Source organism: Gymnogyps californianus, chromosome 7 (assembly GCF_018139145.2).
Source record: "Gymnogyps californianus isolate 813 chromosome 7, ASM1813914v2, whole genome shotgun sequence".
NCBI classification, from domain to species: Eukaryota; Metazoa; Chordata; class Aves; order Accipitriformes; family Cathartidae; genus Gymnogyps; species Gymnogyps californianus.
In genome coordinates, this window is record NC_059477.1 from 20,926,673 (window position 1) to 20,950,981 (window position 24,309).

Below are 24,309 nucleotides of genomic sequence, written 5' to 3' on the forward strand. Positions count from 1 at the left end.
CGGCTCCGAGGGAGCGGGGCGGGGGGGAGCGCCCGGAGCAGCCCGGCCCCCGGCGGGCAGGGTCGCAGCTCCTGAGGCGGCCGCCCCGCTGCCCCTGTGCCTCGGCTGTCCGCCGGGAGAAGGCGGCGCTCGCTTCCTGGAGGAGCCCAGCCTCGGACAGGTACGGTGGTGTTACGGGGGCGGGTGCCGTCGCCTTCCCGGCGAAGGGCTGCGGGGTGCTCGCCAGCCACCGAGGCGGGAAGCCGTGAGGGGAACGGCGGCAGCCGCCCCCCGACGGAGGGGCGGTGGGTGTGAGGGGGCGGGCGGCGGTGGCCGGGACCGCGGGGGCCCTGCGGCGGGCGGTGTGTGCGCTCCCGTAGCGAGGCCGAAGGGTGCCCACGCGTCAGTGTCGGCACTCTGCCGTGGAAGGGTTATCTGAGAGCTTGGCCCGTTCGGTCAACAGCGCGCTCGGGGAGGGCGGCGCCGTGCTGGGCCGTGCTGCCGCCGCGTCCCCTCGCCGCCGTCTGGGTCCGCTGTGGGGGGCGGGGGGCGCCTCGGTGGCAGCGGGAACTCGGCTCCCGGCGTCGGTTACCCGCGGGGTAACCGCGGGAGGTGGGAGAACGGGAGGTGGTAGAAACCCACAAAAGCGCCGGCTTTATTCGTACCGCTGCCGGCCGGCCTGAGGGCAGAGCCTCACCTGAGGGGTTTAAACCGTCATTTAACAGCCGTGTGTCTTCTTACTAGTGGACCTCGTGTCTGCTCAGCTGCATGACGGTATGGGAAGGGGCACTACGGCCTTTTCCAGCCCTTCGCGCCCTGCACTGTGTTACAGCGTGCCAATGAGAAAAGCAAGGGGAGGGATAAATTTCGTTTCAGCTATCAGGAAAAAGAGAAACAAAAAAAATACTGAGGAAAAATAGGGCTTCTGTCTTTACAGATGTACTCTCGATCAGTCAACAATGAACACATTACATGTCTGTATTGGTTAAAAAGTGCTTGGACCGTGTGTCACACTAAATCACTTTACTGGCTGTTAGGATACTAATGCATCATGCGAGGTACCAAACAGTAGTATTCAATAGTTTCTTGTCCTGCTCGGGTAGAAATATCCAGAACACTAACAAAAAAGGCAGTTAAGAGTGATTATAAGCATTTCTGATAAACTTACTGCAGTGTAGATATTGAATCCTGTAATTCAAAATTGTATACAATACAGTACAGTAGTGGATCTGGCCCTACGTCATTTGCTTCTTTTATTGTGGATACTTGTACTTGCCCCATAAATTTATCTTATTAAATCAATTCTTAAATATTGCTTGGTTTCCTTTAAACATGCCTTGTACCTGTGACTTGTCCATGACCTGATAGCAGGGATGGATATCCAATGGCCTCTGCTAGAGCAGGAATCATTTTGCTATTTCTATCACATTAATCTGTTCAGTGCTTTTTTGGATTGCTTGGAGCCTCCCATTAGAGAGATGAAGATACCGTAATGAATTAAGGGCACTTTTTTTTTTTTTATGTTGCATTGAAATATAGAAAACATTGATTCAGTCTGCCTCTGGAGGCAATTTTCTGAGCAGTAACTGCTCAGAATATGTAAGAATGAACCAGTAGTTCAGGATTAGACTGCTTCATCTGGTTTGTAATCAGACTGTACCTCCATCTTGTGCCGGAAAATGAAGGGCTTGTTCTGTTCTGGCCAGGGAGTGGTGGCTAATGGGGCGAACTAACAGCTTGTCTGTCGCTGCAGGTCTTCTACAAATACACGTTACTGACAGTTGCTTTATTGCTGCTTGTAGGCCACCCCCAGAAGCACCAAATAGTAGCTCATGCTACTCAAGTTCGTAATAGTTTGGGACTCCTACTTATGAATTGCTGTGCTTAAAACCATTTTATAATGGTCTCTCAGTTGTGAGCCAGCACTAGTTTAAAGCAGTGCCTACAAGCAGTAAGTTGGGTATTTGCAAGTTGTTGCAATTTCTTATGATGGCTCTGGATTGGCTTCATCTTTTATGCCTATATGTTACTGTCTTGATGCCTGATGTTTCAACTTACAGGCATGCCTTAAAAACTGGCCTACTGCCTAAAGTTATCTTTGGACAGCAGACCCAGCCAGAAAATGTGGCAAAGGCTGTCAGAGGCTAAATAAATCATTGCACTTTGTAAGCTAGAGCCCATTCTCAATAATGTAAACAGTGAGCACTTTTCTAAGGGAAAATCATGCAGGATGAGCAGTCACAGAAGTAACTGTGGATAAAGAATTGTGGATAATTCTTTAAATGCTATGTTCAGAGCAGAACAAACCCTCTCTGTTTACCTAAAGGTGTTTTCTTGGTCTTGGTTAAACTAGTGATCAGATACTGACCCATGTAAACATGTTCTGTTAAAATATTGGAGGATATTTTGAATTCTCTTTCTCTTTTCTCCTCGCCCCCAATCCCTTTTTAAAACCTGTTTCTCTCATTGATGATCTTCTGGAGGCTTACTCTGATCTGATCTAGTGTGACACTAGCTGGAGTTCTGATGTGCCAATTTCTGTAAATTCTTACGAAAACCAAAAAGGAGAAATGTATTATTTTTGTCATTTGGCATTTTTCTACTCGTACTCCTGCTTATTGGTGTTCCTGAAATTATAATACATCTGGATCCATAATTTAAATGGGACAGAACAAATCAGACTTCAAGATAATTGAAAACAGCATTTAGCTTTAACCTAAGCAATTTTTTTTTTTTTTTTTTCCAATTTAAGGTTTAATGAAATAGTTGGAAGCATAGCATTCTTGCAGGGTGTTCCATAGAAAGACTTCTTGGTTTGTTAAGGTGATACTGTAAATAACCCCTTACTGGAACTCGCCATTCTTGGTTGCGGCATGTACTGGTGCTTTTTTTCTTTTCCTCCCTTTCCTCCAAAATAGGTGCATCATAGATTAAGAAAAAAACTTAAGTTGCCAGGTATGGATATCCATAGAATATCTTTTTCTTTTCTTTCAGTGGTTTATATGCTTTGCTATGATGCCTGCACAGTCATCTGGTCCATCTATCCATGTCTCTCTTCAGCTTGTGTACTTACTGTGCACAAAGGCACGTTGTTGTTCTTAGGTTTTTGTCAGGGAGTTCAGCTGCTTTTGCTGTGCTAGAAAATTCTTAGGGTTACATTGGTTTGATGTGGCTTTGGTCTCTTTTTTGTAGGAGTAGAAATAAAAAGATAAAAATGGCAACAAAGTTGGTCAAAAATATGGAATGGCTTCTGTATGAGTTATCAAATTGTAGTAGATCCAAGAACAACATACAGATGGGTTTATTTTTATCCAATGTATAATTAAACTTTGGAGTTTGTGTATTTTTGGCATGTACAACTTTGTGACTCAAGATCAGAAGGCAGTTGGAGAAATTTTACGATTATCATGGACGGCTTGTTCTTCCATAGGAAAAATATACTACAGAGCTACTGAAGTTGTCCACTAACTTTTTGTGGGAACAGGAACAGCAGCGTATCACCAGCATGCCACTTAACTATTGGCCGTTGTCAGAGGTGGGATGCTGATTCAGGTGGATCTGTGGTCTAGTCCAGGATAGCTATTTTTATGTTGTTCCTCCTTGCTAAGCTGGAATCCATCACAGGCTGTCTCGTAAGCCGGCTGGCAAGGATATGCTTCTCAGCTCTCTAATGATGTTAACTGTTGGTCGCCTCCAAGAAACCAAGCAATATCCCACAAACATTTCTTTTAATCAGCTTAGCAGCTGCATTATTTCATATGCTCCTGGCAAAAGTATTTGACTTTTCTGTCCCTCCCCTATCCCCTGAAGACACTAAGATTGAGAGCTAAGAAATAAATAGTTAGCACTGTATATCAGTGGCAGGGGGACAACTGTACATGTTGTTCTGCAATAGTTAGGTAAGCAGCAGCAGCGACACCTCTGCTTGTTAAAAACTCTGTTCTCTGCCTCTGTCTTCTAGGATCTTTGAGGCAGGTACGGCCCTGAAAAGGTGCTTGCAAACAACTGTTTTGTAAAGCTAGAAGATGAAGGAGGAAAGGGGTCTGTTTTCAAATATGGAAAACGCAAACTGCAGGTCCCCCACCCCTGTACAGTGACAATATCGCACCCTGGCTGGGGATTAAGGCCGATTGCTGTGGCGGTCTCTCAGGGTAAGGAGTTGCTGTGTTTTTCTCACAAGAATCATGGTTAGGACTCCAGCAAGGCTTATGAGGTTATAAAAGGTGTATAGTACTAATTATGAATCCACAACCTGGGAAGACAAATGGACATTTAAAGGTGTCTGAGGACTGGGATAAAAACTGAAGCAACTGCTTGCACAGCCACCATATGGAAATACACTGCTCACATTCTTGTCCCACACAGGTGCGTTGTGTGGCAAGTGAGCTGAAGCATGTCCATGTGCCTGTTCTGGCTCAGAGCACTGGCTGCAGTTGCCAGTTTGTTTCATCACAGTTTGTTCTCCTGGGTTTTGCACACCAACTGCTGATGTTTTCCCTGCCCTGTGCTGGGAGGTGTTACTTCAGTTGTTTGTACATAAGCAGCTTTCTGGTTCTGTGTAGTCTGTTTATTTTAGTTGAGACATGCTGCTGCAGTGATGGTTAGCATTGTAATGTAGGTGCTCCAAATGGGGATTGGAGTTTTAGTGCTGCTTTCAAAAGCTTCCCTTCACCTTATGTGCCAATTCCTGACACTTGCATCCAAGCACCCTGTTTGTCTCTTCTTCCACATACAACTTCTGCACAGGTGGTTATTGAAACTATGCTGTGATGGTCCCTTATATTGAAAGCTTCTCTCATATGTCTCCTGTGCTGTGACAGTTAAACATATGTGAAGGTATTGCAGTTTACTAGCATTCTATTTATGTACCTGAGACTATATAGAGTGTGTGTATATTATATATACACACACTACACACAAACACTATATATATATAGCAAATATAGTAAATTAGGTTTTATATATGCATCTATATACATATATACTATTATGTATAGTACTGTACTACCATGTATATAGTATATACTATATATGAGCATATATAAAACCTAATATAATTTATTTGTACTATACTTCCTACAATCAGCTACTTAACTGTTCTCCCAGTCCGTATTTTGCTTTGTTGTGGACAAATGTTTGTGGGTGTAGTTATGTAAATGAGAATAATTGTTTAATAAAAGCAGGTTGAGTCCACATCTTTGATGTGCTCTGAAAGATCTAGCAGCATCTTCTGGTTCTAGTCCTAGAAGTTTCTTGGCTGCAACAACAAACGCTGGTCCAGCATGTATCCGGCTAACCCTTATCTTCAGGCTTTGTTGCATCAAAAGGTCTTTCCTTCCAGCAAAGGCGAGCAAAGTGTCCTGTGATGGTTAACATCTTAAAAACGGAGATAAACCACCACTTTTCTCTGGTTTGTGGGTCGTCCCCCCCTGCCTCTTTTTGGCTTTTCTGGGGTTTTTTTGTGGAGTTGAAGCTGTACCCTGCAGTCATGTAACTGACTGTCAGTATCAAACTTCCACTGCTAAACACAGATAGGTCTGTGAAGTCCTTGACTAATTTTGGGGGATGTGTCCATCTCCCTAGTTACAGAACCACCTGTCTGGCAGGGAAGCTTTTAGAAGACTGCTTGCATTGAAGGTACGCTGGGCAGCATGAGTGAAGTGTGGAGGGACAGGGTAGCTCTGCCCCATGGGAGCTGACCCTTGGTGCTTTGCCAGAGCCTGCTCTGCCAGACAATGTGCCTGACTCTTACCAATGCTGGAAACTGTAGCAAGCAGCAGAGAGCCTGTGAGCATGAGATTGTGTGTTATCTCCTGCAGCTGCATTATCTGCCCCTTTGCATGGGGGAGGGCACTGAGAGTTATGGCAATATTGAGAATGAGCCAATTTGTTAAAGCTTGCAACTTTCAGCTTACTCTTGTAGTGAAATTAGCTATGGCTACCTCAGTTAATTATGGTAAGAAATTACTATTAACAAAACAATGTTTAATTTTTAAAAAAATTTATTTCACACTTCTGTACAAATATCCACAGGTAATTTCTAATCATGGAATGATGTAGCATTGCTAGCTGGTATAAAAAAAGTTTGAGATGACAGTATACCAGTGACATGACTTATTTTTCAAGAACTTTCAGTTTAACACTGCTAAGACATTCATGTTCTTAGGTGAGGTCCACAATCTGCTTTTAAATCCAAGGCTATTTGTCAAGCTTCTTAGCCCCTCATGAGCCTGGCTTCTGATGCTGCTGAGCCTTTCAGCAAATAAATAAGCTAGAATTTTAAAAGCTCAAAAACTGGGTAACAGCTAAATACATGTGTAAGTGTTCATAAAATCACGTCACAACATCCTGAGATTTAGTGGGAGAAAGAAGAGTCTATTAAATTAATGCACTTTCTATAATGATAACTTTTTAGGTGACTACACCTTCCAAGAAGGTATGTTCAAGGTTAGTAGTAAAAATAAGACACTTGACAACTGTCCTCCTAACAGGTTTTTACCCTATGAGGGGAAAAAGTACCAAGAGGTTTTTGCATAGTTCAAATTGCTAGCCATTAATGTGCATACTTTTTGGGCAGAATTTTGTTTCACATGGAATAAACAATTGTGAACTAAATCTTCATTCTTAAATAGTACCAACACTTTAGAACATGGGTAAAAAAGTAAACTCTTTAAATAGTTTTATCAGTTATGTTACAATAACTAGATTACTGATAAACGCAACATTGTGGTTCTACTTTTATGAACATTCAGGTATTCAAGACAATTCAGTAGTCTCAACGTGGATCAGCTCAGATCCCCATAGCTAAGGTAAGTAAGGCATTTATAGCCTCCTTCAAGTGCTATATAACAGTTGCAGTAGTCAATGCCTTTTGCCAAACAGGAAGTCCTTATGAAGCTGTGGAAAGCTGTTTCTAGAGAACCTCTCACTTTCTTGCAGTAAGTATAAAACTGTATCTAAAAACCCTACTTCTGCTTGGTGTCAAAATCGTTAGTCTGAAGTAATATACAAATCATGTTACAAGACCTGATAATTCCTATTACATAAAGTTACAAGTATCAGGGGAAAAAAAAGCCCCCATACACATCATTGGAATAAGTATTTACATTTTTAGAAAGCATTGGCACCTTCAGTGACTTATTAAAATGCAGTGAAAGTCTCAGGTCTCATAATCTGAAGTTCAAAAACACAGTGGATTTGAAAGTTCAGTTAAGTCTTTGGCCTAACAGTAGTCAAAGACAATGATTTATAACAAAAATAAATACAAAAATGACTAAAATATATATACACAAAAAGTACATCTAATATTCAAGCCTCTCAAAAAAAACCTGTGTATATTTGTTGTGAGCAAGAATCACAATCTGATCTTTAAAAAAATCGAGCAACATGACCTATTGCACATGTAATTTAAGATGATGCTTTTTGTTAAGCCCTAACTACTGCAGCAGGCAAAGTTTATGACTAAAGTAGATTTGCAGGTCTTCAGATTATACTTGAACAAAGTGTGTAAGGCCACTGTGCATTTATAAAATGGACTATGCATTGAGGAAAGGATGGAGAACCTGTCTTGACCTTAACCATGCATTCCTTGCATACCTAGGAAGAAGGTTAGGATCACAGGAAAAGGTCTGCTGCAGTGGTTTTGCATATTTTGCAGAAAAGACCCTAAATCCACACAGTATCTTCTAAAGTGTGAGTTAGATTTGAAGGGGGAAAGAGGCAGTCTGGAAATTAAATAATGCAAATAAATCTGTTGAAGCAATTTTAACTGTGCAAACAAAAGCCTCAATATAAGTAGTAATATCTACAATCAAATGGTGGATGTCCATAGTGTTCATAGACCTAACTCCATCAGTATTCCATTAATGAAAACCTTAACCTCTATTTGAACTTTGTGGGTGAAAATAATTTTTCCCTAAGAATAACTTTCATTTTCATTCCATTTTGTGAACCACTGTTTTGTCTCAAGGTCTTTGCATTTCCCATCTTTGATCTGTCGCTCTTCTTTTCGAATTCTTACAGCATGATATCGGGGGACACTGTCTTCGTACCTAGAACGCTGGAAGAATCCGCACTGGGGCAGAGAAGAAAAAGAACAGTTTAGGTTTAAATTGCTGCTAAAGTACTACAATTATAGAGACAGTAAATTCCTCCTTTGCACAGATATACAGGTAAGAAAATTGAAAACAAAAACACGTAGGCCAAAAACGTAGTGTATGTAGCTGTAAAAACATGAGCCAGCAGGTCTACATTAGTTGCTCCAGCAGCAGTTGAAATGGCACAGTCTGACAATCCAGTGGTAAGCTAATACCTTAAAAATATTCCCTCCGCTAACTTTCTAAATTTGTTTTACAAGTCTTTTAAGTCTTCTGATAAAGCTGTTCATTCATATAATGAGAGAATTTAATGCTACACAAAGTAGTACATACAGTTCAGGAAAGCTTGCTTCTCCTGAATCAAAGGTAGGTATGTACTTCAGTATCTTCTGTATGGTAACATGATTTATCTTTAAAAACTTAAAGAAAGAGTTCCAGGACCTTCCAGAAAAGTTACACTAGGGCCTTGTTTTTCAAAGCACCATCTCAACTATAGTCACCTAAACTAAGTCACGTATGCAGTATTAGAACATGAGTCTTGCTTAGTTTGCCATAGGATAAAAACAACAGATGTCACTTGAAAGTTTTGTAATGTGCCATGACACAAGTCTCCCTAGATGAAATCTAGTACAGCTTATTTGTGCTCTGCTATTTTTTTATTAAAAGCCACTGTAAAAATGGATTTTAAATATTGAGGAATGGACTGAAATTAATTTTCAAAACAAAATGGAGTTATGGCCTCAGTGGTACAGGTGATGATTAGTAGACACTCAACTTTACGTGCTTATGGGTCACTGATGTCAAGATTAAGGTTAAGAGACATTGTGCCATCCAGCTGTCATTAGATACTGCTAGGAAAAAAAAGATTAAAGTGGCAAGGTTTTGTTCATAGTATTTGGAGTGGTAGGGTTTTTGTTTTTGTTGGGTTGTGGGGTTTTTTTGCAATATTAGAACTTACATGGAACTGCATTTGAAAAATATTACATTGAGGCATAGACCAAATCTTTAGCCATCTCTTAGTTAAGATTTCATTAAAACACTTTTGACATATTTTAGTTAAGAATTCTTCCCCACCCCCTCATCCCAAGCATCACTTATTAATATAATGTACATGCATGTAATATCTTAAGTTGAATAAAGGCTGCTAGAAGCATAAATCATCATGCATCCAATAGCTTCAGCAGAGGAAAGTGTGTTCCTAGAGAAGTATACCTTAGAATTGAAGGAAAACAGATTTCTCCACAGCAATTAAGTTCTCATTATGAAAACCCCTTTCATTATAAGCAATATGTACCTTTTAGCATGCACTAAAGGTTAGTAAAGCAAGTTTGTTTATCGTCCATGTAGTGGTAGCTTTTTAAATCTTAACTCTGCAGTGTTGATTACCATCTCTCAAGCTTAAAAACTTACTTGTACTGTTATAAATTAAAAAAAATACAAAAAACGATTGCAACAGATCAACATGTTTCGTAAAGAAATAAACAAGAAGCTTTTTAGACCAAGGTAGACACCTGTGTTTGTTCACGTGCACCAAAAGCTGAAGATCTAGTGACAGAATGAGCAAGCAAGTACGATAGTTTGAAATCCAAAAGTTAATAGAACATATGCAGTAAAAGCTTCATAGTTAGCCACCACAACCATAGCATGTGCCACAGCTCAAAATTAAAAAAGATCATCAATTACCAAATAGAAGTAGATCAATACTATGCATCAGAAGTAAGCCTCTCTTTATCAGATGGCTGAGCATGGATCTCAGCCTTGTGATATGTGGCATCATAATGATCTTTCTTATTTCTCTTGAAGAAACCACACTACAAGGAAGCAAGGTATTTAGTCAATTTTTGTGGACTGCAAGAAGTCAAACCTATTAAACCTGACTTAAATTAACTCTGTGAACGATCTTCCCATTATCCCTTCACAGGCAAAAAAAAAAAAAAAAAAAAAAAAAAATCACAAGAACTCAGCTGTTTCTACATCTGAGAACTTCTTGGACTAACTTGATTTGTAAAATAATAGACTAACCGGAGGTAAAGAATATTCTTTTAGAGGCATTTTGATTAAAAAAACAAAACAGATGCATTACAAATTTAAGAAAAGCTACTATAAACTATGTCCATAGCAACTAAAGCTGGCTGCGAAGAGCAGAAAGAAGTCTATACAGAAACCTGTTTGTGGACTAGTGCACAGGATTGACAAAAACATAGGGTAGAGCAAAAATGAGTACTGCTTTGACCCATACAACACCAGCATTTGTCTTAAACCAATCACATAACTGTCTTTGAAGTGCCACGTTTGTCCTTCATAAAATGGCACAGTGTTTGTCATCAAAAGCAGCATTTTACGCTGTGTGTGCGTGTGTGAAAAAGGTGTGTATTTTCACGTGCAATAAAACACTAGCAGTTACAACCTAACAGCCCACCCAAAGTATTAATTCATCAGAAAGATTTGCAGCAGGGACTGGGCATTTATTAGAAAATAAGGAGGTCAGAACTATCCTGTGAGAAGTAATCTGCAGCCAAAGTAGCTCCTCAGCAAAGCTAATTGCTGCAGTTTCTCCAGAAGAAAGTGACAGATAGGATATTCTTCTTCACCTCTTCCTTCTTAATAACCTTCTGCTGTCCCATAACAGCAAATACTATCTGCCTATGCCTGTAAAAACTAAGAATAAAAGGACTGCCCTATTATACTTGGAACCACTATTAGTTGTAAAAATGCCAAAGGTAGTTAGAAAAATAGGTGCTTGATTTTTTCTTTTGCAAATTGTCAACCTTTTGTTATACACACTTATTTACTCCTTCAGGGTTTCTAAGATAAAAAGCCAATACTACAGAAGTTCACTTGGCTATGTATTATTTCTGGACCTTTTAGTTATTTTCATCTACTATCAGTTCAATGGTATTTCTAATGTTATGAGAACAAAGCCCTGCTAAAACTTTTGCAGATAGTTCACATGAAGTTTTACACCTAACTGCAGAAGCCCCAATTAGCTGTATCCATCCATATCAAAGTAACTATGGTCTCTGAACATTTGTCTCAGGTTTTGCCCAGAGCTCAAAATACTTCCTTTTGAGGATGTTGAAACAGAAAAATTTCGTAACAAGTCTTCCCGTGTAACCATTTTCATTCCAAATGTTGCAAAACTGAGAAACTGATAAAGGTAATGTATGGTTTGGACAGTTTTGCTCTATTTTGAATCCCAAATACAAACCAAAACACTTAATCATTTGCTTAATTAGTTTGCTGTCTTGTCAGTTGTAGACCAAGAAATATAAAATAACCAGATGAATGGAAACTCACCTTCCATAGTAAGAATACCAACAGCGCAAGCATCAGTATTCCAGCAAAAATAGCCACCGAGATGATCCACCAAGGTACTCCTGTATAAAGTGCTGCTGGTTTTGCAGGAAAGACAGTAACACGCACCTAAAGGAAAGAAAATATGTGAAGATGGAAAGAGCATTTCAGAAGCATCCACATTTAATATAAAGCTGCAATTTACAGAGTATCATCTCTTCTCTAACAAGATGTCTTCTCTCATCTACAAAATGTTTTTGAAGAAAAAGTTCCTACTGGTAGAATTTCAACATGGTAGTAAATTTTTCCAACCCATTTAAAAGATAAAAACTATCAATAATTCAAAATTCAGTTAAAAAGCTAAACTTTTAGCTACTTTTGTTTTAAATGCCCCCCTCGCCCCCCCCCAGTCTTAGAGATAAGCTGGAAACTTCGCAACCATAACATGTGGTTAGCATTAAATGTTGAACCTACCTGAGCAGCTTCATTTGTGAGTTTAACGTTCTTAGCTGCAGCAGGAACACTGATTGAAGCCCTAACAAGAATGTCCAGGTAGTTCATTTTGGAGTATTCCTGTTCCAAAATAAAATATGGACATTAGACACAGAACAGGAAAGAACTGTGACCTTCCAAAAACAGCCGGTAAGAGGACTTACTTCTAAGAAAGTACTGTTCCACAGTCTGGAACGCACCACAATAGATGCCTTGCTGTCTAAACCCTTCAGGGGACATTTTATGTCCACACAGCGTGCATTCACATTGCAGTCCTGCAATTACAAATTTCTACGTGTAAAGAAAAACACATCCTCACAAATTGTTTAAACACACACCCCCCGGCCTCCGATTAAGAATTGGATTATATGCATCATATTTACATGTAAGAACCAAAATCTGGTTTTTATTGACACAATAGGAAAATACAATGAAGATGCTATTACCCGTTTACTTTAATGTAGATAACTATGCAGAAATTTTTTCCTATTTCTCTCTCATCAGTAGATAATCTAAATGGTCAAATTTTAAAAGCATCAATACTTTGATTTAAGATAAAAACAAAGCAAAGAGATACCTTCTTTCACCCTGCCAAACTCAGAAAAGCCCTCTTAGAAGTGCAGGGAGGGTATCTGACAAGACTATAGCTGGTGCAAAATGCTTACCAAGGTCTTGTATTTTCTTTCTGAGAATAAAGAAAATGTCTTGCTGTCTGTAATCTGCTTCTCTGCAACCTCACGTTTCCTTCTTGAGTTATGGGATTCCTAGAAGCAAAAAAAAAAAAAGAAGTAGTAAGAGTTTTAGTAGTTTATCATAAGTATGTCTTAATTCTGACCCCATACAAACAGAGAAGCGAGTTCAGTGAGTGTTTTCTTGTTCCAAGATCAGCACAAGTGACATCATGATATACCCCTACTTATCTACATGTATTGCTAATCGTAGAGTCAGGACAATTACTAGAATTTGAGCTTACCTAAAGAAAGGTCAACTGGCTACTTTCTTTAATAGGTCAAGGGGGGTTTAGATTTATAAAGCTTTCAATGCTATTTCCATTTTTGTTCTATATAAAGGGTATTAATGTTACTATGCTAATAGAGTAAGATTGTGCTTAGGTCAGTAGATACATTTTTTTTGAACTGTATACTCATTACACTCACTGAAAGTTTTATTAACTAATGTAGTGATCTGACAAGAACAGGTTTATGTGCGTGCAGTTTTAATGGTGAAAATTAGAACTCCCAAATGATCTTAAGATTATATGAAAAAAAAATAACGAAAATCAAGGCTCAGGGTTTAGGAAGAAAAACTTGCTATATAGGCACAATGAAGGGCTATGAAACTTGCTTGAATTCTTTTTATCATATTTGTTGTAAATAAGTAAATTTAAGTGCAAGCCCTCTCTCTTTAAAAAAGTACATGGAATTCCCCCAGGCTGGGGAGATGTTTACTGTTGCTTGTTGTCTTCTGTGTAAGAACTCGATCAGATATCAATAATGCTGATGAAATTTGTTAAAGCAATCAGCAATTTCATCCTGTAAGAGCATATGACAGCAGCGCCCATTGCAAAAACAGTCACCACAACATAGCATCTATCCTTTAGCATATTATCCTCATTAGCTGTTATGAAGTCTTCTAATAAGCTTAACCCTTGATACATTGTTCCTGTATTGTGCTTGTGAGCTGCTTAAGACTGAAAAAATCCTTCTGGAGGCAAGCTCTTACGCCCTACTATCACATGCTGCAGTGCCTTCATGTTGTATTAATTCCTGAACAGAAGACAGGGTAACATACCGCAACATGCAAACTATTGATTTCATTCTCGGGTTGACAGGAGACTTTTTCCAAGCCCTTGGAATCTATTTTCATCAAATAAAGCAGCCATTTGCCATTACTAATTTCTTTCGGCCATCGGATGTCCAGGGAAGCGGTACCAAACGTTTTCAGTGGTCTGCCCAAGTTAGTTACCTGTTAAAACAAACATTCTTTAAACTGTGAAATACTTTTTAAAGGGATTTTCTTCTCTCTTGAAAGTGTTACTGACTTGGGCAAGTTTTAAGCATGCAGCTAATAGGAAATTTAAAAGCAGATGAAAGACAGTCGAAACAGGGTATAAAGACAAAGCATATACTAAAACTAGCACACTTGAATAGCAAGTGAATACAGAGTTTAAACATACAAGGATTAAAATTCCCTAATATGAACTTTAAGCTGTTGATTTTTAGAAATGTATCTTCATGTGAAACAACAACAACTCCAATTTAAAGTTAACAGATCATTCAGTTACATAACTGAGGCAAATTGCAAGTTTGAGAGGAACTCTGACACAGAAAGATAACCAGCCCTTGCTCTCATAAGTCTGGAAGTTGTTTCCCAACCTATTTTTTTGCTTTCTAAGTGTTACTGTTCATGACTGCAAATCTAACTGTGTCTACTTTAATACATGCAGGCAGGTACAGAAGGAAGTAAAGGACAGAGAGATGGACTTTAATCCTGACAAACTACTATGTACAAAGACAGCGGGGCCTGCATTACTGATGTAGAGAAAGCAACTCACTTGCTGATAAACAGAGTTTTTACAGAACCAAAATCATCTCTCTCAGCCTTCTCCTTGATTTATTAATTAGGCAGAAGACCAAAAGAATGAAACAGACCCACACATTCAGCGTGGTTCCCGCAGCGTTGTCTTGTGCCTGTGCAATCCTGCATGCAGTAAGTACACATACTCGCTGTCTGTGTGCATCAGCTAACACCTGGGCATGCCACAGTTAGCATTCTGGGTTTAAGCTTTGTTCCCTACCTGCATGGGGTTTTATGCTGTACAATGTGCTTGAACTGCTCTGAGAAGAAAAAGTGTACAGCCAGCCTCAGGCCACTTCCTCAAAATATGATCGTAAAACGTCAAGGCCTGAAGAAGCTCTAGTCTGCAGTCAGACTGCATGTTCCAATCAGGAAGTCAGGATTTTGGGACAAGAAAAGCCAATTTTAAATCCAGCAACTTTTCCAAGTATTCATATGCATAAAGAGAGAAGCTGTTCACTTGATTAAAATCAGCTGTTGGCATTAATCTAAATTACTCACTCTGAATTCATACTCTATGAGGTTTCCAATATTATCTTCAGATTTCATAGCACTCTCACCAACGACGTTACCTCCAAAATATACCTGCGAAGGCTTAGCAACTCTGTGCAGGTGGGGGTGGGGAAGGAGAATAATCAGATTTTAACGAAGTCTGCAGCAAAACTGTCGTCCCCAGCCCCCTCCATTTGTTATGCTATCAACACCTACCCAGTGAGCGATAAAAGCAGTTCAAGAACCACTTTAGCACTAGCTGTAATTGGAGTCGAATTAACTTGAGTGCTTGTTCTACAATGAAAAGGAAACAATGCTGTTTATTTTACAAATCTAGGAGTTTTCACTTTACTATTAAATTGCTTTTGTGAATCAAACAAATTAATTCAAAATGTTTACAACTGTATATAAAAACATAGCATGTGCGCGCACACACAAAGAAAACTTACGTTTCCAACTTCAGATTAATGTCCAAGTCTGTTGTATCAACATTAACTTTAGTGGTACTTAAGATCAGATAAAAGGTTACCTACACAAGAAAGAACATCCATGAAATATGTAAACATTTTATAAAATATATTAATATATGCAATGTTATAGAAATACACCATCAAGTTCCAGAGTTAAAAAGACAGATCCAAATCAAATTTCCAGTTATGACACACAGAAACTTTGGACGACTGCAGTCAGGAATCAGATTTTGTAACTTGAGAAACACAGGTGCAACTTACGTTGGAATTTCTTTTGAAAGGATTTCCAAGTTCACACTCTGCTTGAGAACCATTTTGGTTAGCACCACATGTTAGCTGTTTTTCCTGATTAAACAGAATACATTTAAAAGTAAATATACGCTGAAAATACTTTAAAAAATTGAGTATCTTTTCTCTTAAAAATACTTACAGGATAACCCCTCATCTCCCTGAATGCAGAATACGTCAGACTGTCTGGAAAAGTTGCAATTAGTTTAGCTTCATACGCATCTTCACCATCTTTTTGTGGATTTTTTACATCAGATGGATTGTTTGTCACTGTTATTTCCAGGGCAATATCTTTCTGATCTTTCAAAAGCAGCACTGGCATGCCATTTTCACTACAGAAACAGAGTATAGAGGGTTGTGTGCATTAGGAAAACAAATGTGTATGAAAGTTTCCTTCTTACTATGGTTTACCCATATACAATTCCCTCCGTTAGGGAAAAATTACTGTAAGACCATAAACACATGAATGGTTGTAGGTTTTTTTCCCAGACCAGTATTTCGTCTCTGAAAGTAGCCAGCAGTTAAGAGGCTACAACAGACTGATACACCCCTCAAGTAATCAAGAGTTTATAGTATTTCTGAACCAGCACTTGCATCTGACTCATGTTTAATAGTGATGAATTTTCTCTGAATAGATTTACTGATGTACTTTCTTCTTCTGAAGTGTACATGGTTTTGGCTTTCAAGTCAGGTTGTGGCACTCACTGCTAAAGGTGACTGAGCGTTGACAGTAAGTAAACATACTTCCTTTTGTTTGTTTTACACCTCTTTTCTAATTTCACTGGCCCTCCAGGGAGGAGGGATGCAGTGGGCTGTTAGGTGTGTGGTACAGTGAAATGATTTCTCTGTTCACTTCTCTTTAACCGCTTGTCTTAGGCTACTAGACTATAGTATATCATGTTGTCATACTCGCAATCAAATTTCATCTCAAAAATAGCTAACATCCCACACAACAAACTACTGCAAGGCTGGTTTAGAATCTCGTTTCTCCAGGCGTTAGAAACTTTTTTCCTAACTTTTAGCGCACACCTGCACAGTTGTGGCCACTCTGTATCTGTTTGGCTCTGTACGACCTCATCCCCACTCCCCCATCTTCCTCACCCTGACAGATCAGTACTACTATACAGGGCTGTGTTCGCCAGACTAACAGAACAAAGCTGCTCTATCTCCCAAAACTCTCTCCTGAAAGTTCTTTTAAGCACTTGTTAATAATTTGAATTTTAACAATGCATTAATCAAGGCTTACATCGGTAAATAAGTAAACCTGTCTTCATTTCCTTCTCTAGTGCAAAACCGGTACTGAAGTTTCAGATTGCTGTGACATTCATTGTCTTCTCCACATCCTTCTTTTAGGAACTCCACCTAAATAAAACCAAAGCACTTTTACTGCATGCCACATGATACTAGCTTAAAAGATTTCTGATGTGCACTGCATAGTGCATCTACAGGGAACTAAGAGACACTTTCCTGCACAGAGTAAGATTTTAACCTGACTCTTACTTCTTGCCTGTCTAGAGAGTTTTTCTTTGTGAGACACAGCCCTTGATGCTGATCATTTAGAACTTTAAATGTGACTAAAAGGCAGAGTTAGATAATTATAAGTGGGAGGTACACTTCTAATGAGGAAGAACATCCTTAAGTCTGATTCTTCAGTGAGCGTTGAGGAAATGAGATCTTTTACCCAAGATACTCCCTCTCTTTTACGTCACTGCTGCAGAGCTCTAATGCTGTTACAGCATCCTAACCATGGAAGTACATGTACATGATTTTGTGATGTGGGACAAGTGTTCATAGCAGGAGAGGATGGATTTCCATTTTTAATTGAAAGTACATTTCCTGCTAAACTTGTTGGGGAGAGAAAAAAAACCTAGCAGCTATACCATCTTCACTTTTGTTGCAAAAGAAACACAGGATCTAGTTTATAACCTTTTTTAGCAAGTTCATAACAAAATATAAAATACAAGCCAGTAGTTACAAGTACAGTGCCACCCCAGTTATTTCCTTTGGTCATAATTTAGCTTTCCACAGTCTTTAAAATTCAGTGAATTATCAAAGTGCAGATTTATGGGAAAATGCAATATCAAAGGCTTACTTTTGTGGTCTTTGTTTCAGATTCATTTGAATTTAGAATTGGTATAAGATCCGGAAGTGCTCTCTCTTTTCTTGTGGATGGTGAGCTAGACTCCAGGCCAGCAATTTTAACACTGACTGATATTGGAATGGGGCGTAGCTTATCTTTAATTTTTTCCTGTTAAAATATTTTAAACGGCATAGTTAGTGTACAGTGTAGAGAAGAAAAAACAAAGACTATCTTTTGATATACGTTTTGGAACAAGCAGTAAAGTAAAATCTTTTCTGCTGCCTTTTGCAGTATTAAAACTACTCACTATATAGAAACCCAGCATTTTCTAAAAATGTGCAAGAACACAAGGAGCCTAGCCCTACTGTCTTCTTTTTTTTCTGGCTTCCCAATCTGATGGTTTCTCTCACCATTAAGAATTCCTAGGAACAACAGACGGTAACTCAGGCAAGTGAAATTCACACTACAACAGTAAAATAACACACTTTGTCCCTATTGCATAAGTTCAAGGTCTTTAATTTGCTGTGGTCAAAAGCAACCTTGGAGGCTGGCTCATTACTGCTGAGCCACAGACAGAGAATTTGTTCAGCTCCTGGAGCAATGCCACCTTCAAGGGCCAGTGTAGCAGCCAAGTCAGAGAGCACATACCAAGCTTTCTTGTCCTGCCCATTCATCCCCTCCGAAACCCGTGGGTTAAAATTCTTTTCCTAGCCAGTCACACCGTTAAATTCTGTAACAACTACTTCTGTTGGAAACAGCTCTCCATTTTTGGCATTTATTCCCTCTCTATTGTTCGAAATTAGTTCAGCTCTATTGACCTCCAGAGCATGCTGCAGTGGCTACAACTTTTATTCATACTTTGTAAGAAGGGCAACAGGAAGAAGCAGCATGTGTGCAGGGAATAGTAAGGTACTACTCAACTATGGTTGTTTTCTAGTTTTGAAGCTTTATATTGCATGTGACTTGCAAATTCTATAGAAAGGTACCACGAGGCTGAAAAAAAAGAGCATGCTTTTGTTTTAAATGGATCTAAACAAAATAAAAATAAAATACTCTGCCTTACCTGCAGTACAAGCTTGGTTGTCACACACTCTTTTGAGTTCTGCCCCCTTAGGATTGTACTTGCAGTAAACTGATCAGACAGGTAGTCTTTAAACCGTACCCTAGATGGCAGGCCTAACTGCCTCCTCTCGTTTTCTGCTTCAAATGTATAGTTGATCTCTATATGAAGAAATAAAGTAGGTCACCATAAAAAAGAACCCTTGCCTTATTCAAAAGAACTTTAATTTCTCCAGGCATGATCTTACAACATTATTCTAGAAGACTGTTTCAGCCAGTGCTGGGCTTCACAAACTGTTTTCAGTTATTTACAAAACTTTCTCTGCCAGTTTTGTCCCTCTCCAGTTGAGGGCCAGGTACCCTGTGCATGTATCTAAAGGAAACTTCTAAACTAAATCCTTTTATTCCAGAAGTACCCCATTACTTCACCAGCACGCAGAGCTGGCTGGAGGAGCTGCAGTTGCTGCTGCGGAGCCAGCAGAGGGCTGAGATACAAAACTTTGTCAATACTCTGACTCGGCTGTCCTTGATTTCGGTTTTGTCCCGAATAGCACCTAAGCAGCCAGCAGGATTTTGAGGTCAAGGTACACTGAAAGCAAGTGTGTGACTAGAGCTTTCTGGTTGTATGCCGAGGCATGTTTTGATAGGTCTGAACTCCCATCTCTGTATTCACTGAGCTGATTCAGTGTTGCAAGGATGGGAACAGCACCGAGCGTGCCAGGCCTCAGGAGCGTGCAGACGGGCACATGTGAGCTGCCTCCGAGAGCTGGAAGCACGTGACCTGTTGAAGGACCAGGACCTTATTCACGCACATCCTATGGATTTTACAAGTAACTGAGAAACTCGACAACACAGGAGGAGGAGGTGGTTTGGGCTTAAAATTCTTCTCATTTCCTCTCAAAATGCTACAGTTTTCTGAAGTGTAGTAACAGCAGCATTGTAACGAGAAAAAAGAGGAGACATGAGAAACTAATGCTTCACATTTTAAACTATATATGTGGCACAGTCTTCCAGGCTCCTATTAACACAAATATTTTTTTATTTCAGTTACTGATTTCCACAAAATCATTTTCATGAATACAGAACACTGTTTTATAGGGTAAGTCTCCAATAAGAAATAATGCTTACTAATGATATATAAAATGGGCTTTAAAAACTCTTTTCTAAAGCAGCAGTAACCTAGAGAGGCAAAATGTTTTTGGTCTGTTTGGCAGCCATTTGCTCACTGGCAGTTATATTACCTAGAAAGCTTCACTTCAGTCTGTCATCCACAGAACTTCCTAACACACCAGCATGACTCTAAATACATGTTACTCTAAATACAGATAGTGCAATAGCTGATTGACCTTAGTATTGAGTCACATTTTAAATTTGACAGTCACAGTCTGAGATGAGTCACTGTAATTTGTGTACTATTCTTCCATGATACGCTCTGAAGAAAAAAAAAAAAGACGTGACACAGATCAAAAATATTTATCTTCAAAACTTACTTATTCTTGGATTTAAATCACTGGGATTTGCAGTATATTGAAAACATGCTTTCACATCCATCCTGTAAAAAGTGTCAAGAAATTCATATTAACTTTAATAAGGCATGGTCGAACAGACTGAAAAGTTTTAGTAGTCCATTGACTGATACTATCAGTCTTATGACTATGGTTTTCATGCTGGAACAGTAATTTGCTGCTTACTAAACTGAATTAAAAAGCAAGAAAAAATGGTTAATAAGCAATTAGAAAAAATACTTTCTGGCATTTGCTCTTACATCTCTACTCATGAGAAAGCTGTTCAAGTTAAGATACTTCTAAGCGTTAAAAGCATGAAGTGGCAAAGTGATGTTCATTTTCAAAAATGGACATTATGAACAGAACATATTCCACACCTTTCTTTAACACAGTAGTCACAGCAGATTCAGGAAGTCAAAATGATCACGTGTTGATACATTTGCTTAACCTACATGACTGTCATATCCCTTCACTTTAACATCATCACTGACTGAACGAATTTTGACAACAGAAAACTCAATACACCAAGGCTTCTGATAGAATAATTTTTTTAAAATTTACCATATTTCACTAGGGTCCTCAGGGTTCTTTTTCTTTAGATCAATTCTGTCAGGCTGTACTGTAATGCTTCTTCTAATGCTTATCACAGGCCGAGATCTTCATTTGGGGGAAAAATGGGGAATGAAAAGAAGGGGTAAAAAAAGAAGGGAAAGTTTCTGTTCAGATTAATGAAATCATTCATGTGAATCCCAGATGCCCTCCATGCCTGCACTGATTTGCAACAAAGACACCCCAAGAAACACAGAGTTTAGCTTTGATAATGGTTAGAAACAAAAGAAAACTACTTAAATTAAGCAAAGCAAGTCACAAAAAACTACGACAATTGTATTAAATGCCTGACAGGGAAGCAAGATACATTAATGTGATGATGTGGCTGTCATTTTATACACATAGAAAAAAACAGAAAATTCAAAGTGATGGTTCCCACCCCAATGGTAATTCAGCCCCTGCAAACAAGTGTAGGTACTAAAGTTCATTCAGATTAATGTTTGCAGCAGCTTTAATGTGGAGCCTGGGTGGCTGTGGGAAACGATGTTTTCATTTCCTGACTCCTCTGCGTGTAGGCTGTAAGCATAATTCAGCCTGACAACTTTTCCTTTCTCTTGCTTTTTGGAAGGGACAAGAAAAGACAGTTCACATGAACAAATGAATGAGCTGATCCCGCTCTCATCAAAGCATCTAAGGGCTGTTTAAAATGACCAGTAAGCCGCTGCCTCCTTTCTCTAGCAAATTTCTTTTAACTGGGCCAGCCCTTTCACTGTTAGTCACCATAAAGGTCTGCGTTATCACCTCTGTAAAACTTTTTGTCCTGCCCTTATCAGCAAATGATTAAAGCTCCTATTGAGTAAGCAGAACACTTAATAATCTAACTAATTTCCCTTCCACCTACTCAGTTCTCTTCCACAAGCAGTATGAGTTGCTTTTGTTGGGTGCTGTTTCAGTGTATTTAAGAACATTCCAATTATGTACACCTTAGAGATGGGGTCATCAAAAAATTGTAGGAAAGGTTGTTCTGCCTGAAAAGTAGAGTTGTTTTCATCCCCAAAATTGAGAGAACCAGTTTTGGAATTTCTGCTCCTCCTCCTCTGGGACCTGACAGCAACCAGTAGAGACCTGAACTTGATGCAGCATTCACAGCTCTGACGAGGAGACAGTCCTCTTCCTGCTCATTACTAGCGATTCAACTTAACAGTATATTAAACTGGAAAAAAAGCAGAGGTCTGCAAAAGACTGTGACCTCATCCCTAATTAAGGCATGTGCTACAGAAATCCAAAAGGATCCTTTATCTGCAGGGCTTCCTCACAGCTGTTTCATGGACCCCACTGCAACCTCAGCACAGCTGTATGCCTCACTGCTTTTGGATCCTCAGCTACAAAAGAGGGGTTTGGTTTGGTTTTGTTCTATCTTCAATAAAGCAGGATTGGATTTCTGTAACAGCAGCAAACAAAAGCTCTAGCAAATGTATCGGTTAACTTCTCCTTTCTTAAGGCCAAAGAATTACTTATCACCCTTAATTCCGTCAAAGGACACAGGCATCCAAGTAAGTTACCACAGGGCAAAGCTCGGGTACAGATACACTACACACATCGGCACGCCACAGTAACTGCCCACATTCACTGTATTGATCATAAGGCAGCTTCTCAATGAGAAGAGGGGGATAAAGTAACAAACCCATTTATGGAAATTTTTTCCCCCAGAATTGCCAGCTCCTAGAAGGAAGAACACACTCCAGGCCAAACAGCTTTTTGTTACTTCTAAGCAGTTTGTTTTTAAAAAAACTAAAACCAAGTCCTTAGTGTAATTAGTTACAGTTCTGTATATAATACCTGAACACAGATACAGAATCTGAAAGGGAACCAACAGCAATATCAGGGTAGGAATTTTTATCCAGGTCCATGTTTCCAGCAATAGAGTAACCGAAGAAACTAGTGCCTGTTTTTTCACCATCAAGAATCTAAAGAGCAAACAGATTGAGGGAATTCAGACATTTACAAGCTATAAAAGTTAAAAGCAGTAACAAGTGAACATCATTGTCTTATGGCCAGAAAAAAAAGAGAAGAGATACAAGGAAATAGGACCTCTGTGTTCAGGTAAATGACGCTGAAGTGCCAAGATGATTTGCTTTTCTTCCAAGAAGTTACTTTGCAATAGCAGCAAGTACCAGAAATGACTGTTTTGCACAGAAATGTTGCCTAGCTTATCTTTATTTATAGTATTTATGCAGTATAGGCACTTGAAACTGAAAAAGTATTCTAGAAAGTATTCCAACAGTATTCTAGGAAGTGTAATCAGGTTCATTCTCACCTTGCAAACTGAACACAGTGGTCCTCAAGAAAAAAAAAGGCATAAATGTTTTTTATTAAAAGTGTAGTAGTCATAGTAGCAAAAGAGAAATTGAAGACACTAATTATTTTCAAATCCCCAAATTTCTTTCAAAAAACCAAAACTTACACATCTAACATGCCTTTTTCCTTCTCTACATATTATTGGTGCCAAAGGACTGCCCCAGAAAGAAAAATGTGTATTGAAGTCAAGAATTCCTAATCTTTCTGGTCAGCAGTGCAATCTTTGAAGGGTCCTCTGACTTTTCTGCATACCCACCGCCCCACTAATAGTAATGGAAAGGGAGAAGATGGATAGCCCTGTCATTCCTTTAATTTTGTGCAAGACTAGTTATACATAGTAAAGGTTATTTCATTACCTGTGCTGGTTTTGTATTTATTCCATTCTTGGATCCATGATAAATGTATACTTTGCCAAAACCATCATATGGAGCCCCTACTGCAATATCTGTTGAAAAGAAGCGGCAACATCTAAAATCATTCTTACTCTTTCTGCAGCTTGCAGTCATGATACGGGTAAGATGTTCCAAGTCTGACATTAGCAAAAAAGTCACATACATTTTTATTGTAATCGTTTTTCACTCACCTGGATACCCGTCCTGATTGATGTCCCCGACATTTTCAACTGCAAGACCAAACATGGAGTCAGTGGTTCCATTTAAGCGAAGAGGTTTTACTCCTTCCCATTTGCCTTGCCGGTTAATGTAGATGTACACAGCACCACCAATATCGCCACTTCTGTCAAAATATTGCGGGGCTCCAACGACAATGTCTTGCCATCTTAGAATTAAAGAAAAAAAAGCACTGCTTTTACAGAAGAACTGGGAAAAATAACTGATCAGACTGTGGTCTCAAGGTCAGCTAGCCAAAGAGCTGCTGAACAAAGACTAAAAAGTACGTTAAACTGGTTGAGCAACAACAGCTCCATTGATATTACAACCTGATTATATTCCCTTTGTGACATACAAGGATCTTGTAGGGCCTTCTTTGGGTACGAGATTTGTTTCTTCTTTCTTTGTTTACACTAATGGTTTAAATTTAAATAAAACTCTTTTCTATAATTAGAAATGTAG

The 24,309-nt window shown here is 39.1% G+C and overlaps 1 protein-coding gene and 1 long non-coding RNA gene across 14 annotated transcripts in view; one reads left to right on the forward strand and one right to left on the reverse strand.

The window, feature by feature from the left end:
* The first annotated feature begins 99 nt into the window (after positions 1 to 99).
* On the forward strand, positions 100 to 24,308 carry LOC127018521 (uncharacterized). 5 transcript variants are annotated; one of them, XR_007766756.1, is made up of 8 exons: positions 3,949 to 4,130; positions 6,732 to 6,788; positions 8,002 to 8,150; positions 14,486 to 14,570; positions 16,324 to 16,418; positions 19,875 to 19,926; positions 21,510 to 21,594; positions 23,735 to 24,308. It is a non-coding gene; the product is annotated as an uncharacterized LOC127018521 (long non-coding RNA). The 5 variants fall into 5 exon arrangements; XR_007766753.1 differs by lacking the exons at positions 3,949 to 4,130; positions 23,735 to 24,308 and adding an exon at positions 100 to 160 and having other exon boundaries at positions 21,510 to 23,600; XR_007766755.1 differs by lacking the exon at positions 21,510 to 21,594.
* ITGA6 (integrin subunit alpha 6) overlaps positions 6,008 to 24,309 on the reverse strand; it is a 116,428-nt gene continuing 98,126 nt past the window's right edge. For 3 of the 9 annotated variants that reach the window (XM_050900214.1, XM_050900218.1, XM_050900212.1), the window contains 19 exons: positions 23,823 to 24,016; positions 23,596 to 23,684; positions 22,721 to 22,848; positions 20,894 to 20,989; positions 20,318 to 20,379; positions 18,832 to 18,989; positions 17,781 to 17,936; positions 16,935 to 17,050; positions 15,831 to 16,020; positions 15,662 to 15,745; positions 15,380 to 15,459; positions 15,147 to 15,224; positions 14,940 to 15,042; positions 13,653 to 13,826; positions 12,527 to 12,625; positions 12,026 to 12,136; positions 11,844 to 11,942; positions 11,373 to 11,498; positions 6,008 to 8,053 (listed from right to left, as the gene is read on the reverse strand). In XM_050900214.1, coding sequence (XP_050756171.1) covers positions 7,895 to 8,053; positions 11,373 to 11,498; positions 11,844 to 11,942; positions 12,026 to 12,136; positions 12,527 to 12,625; positions 13,653 to 13,826; positions 14,940 to 15,042; positions 15,147 to 15,224; positions 15,380 to 15,459; positions 15,662 to 15,745; positions 15,831 to 16,020; positions 16,935 to 17,050; positions 17,781 to 17,936; positions 18,832 to 18,989; positions 20,318 to 20,379; positions 20,894 to 20,989; positions 22,721 to 22,848; positions 23,596 to 23,684; positions 23,823 to 24,016 — 2,302 coding nt within the window. In that variant the 3' untranslated portion in view covers positions 6,008 to 7,894. Of the gene's footprint in view, positions 8,054 to 9,690; positions 9,887 to 11,372; positions 11,499 to 11,843; positions 11,943 to 12,025; positions 12,137 to 12,526; positions 12,626 to 13,652; positions 13,827 to 14,939; positions 15,043 to 15,146; positions 15,225 to 15,379; positions 15,460 to 15,661; positions 15,746 to 15,830; positions 16,021 to 16,934; positions 17,051 to 17,780; positions 17,937 to 18,831; positions 18,990 to 20,317; positions 20,380 to 20,893; positions 20,990 to 22,720; positions 22,849 to 23,587; positions 23,685 to 23,822; positions 24,017 to 24,309 lie in introns of those variants that run through there. The other 6 variants (XM_050900216.1, XM_050900215.1, XM_050900213.1 and 3 more) reach the window with 5 other exon arrangements.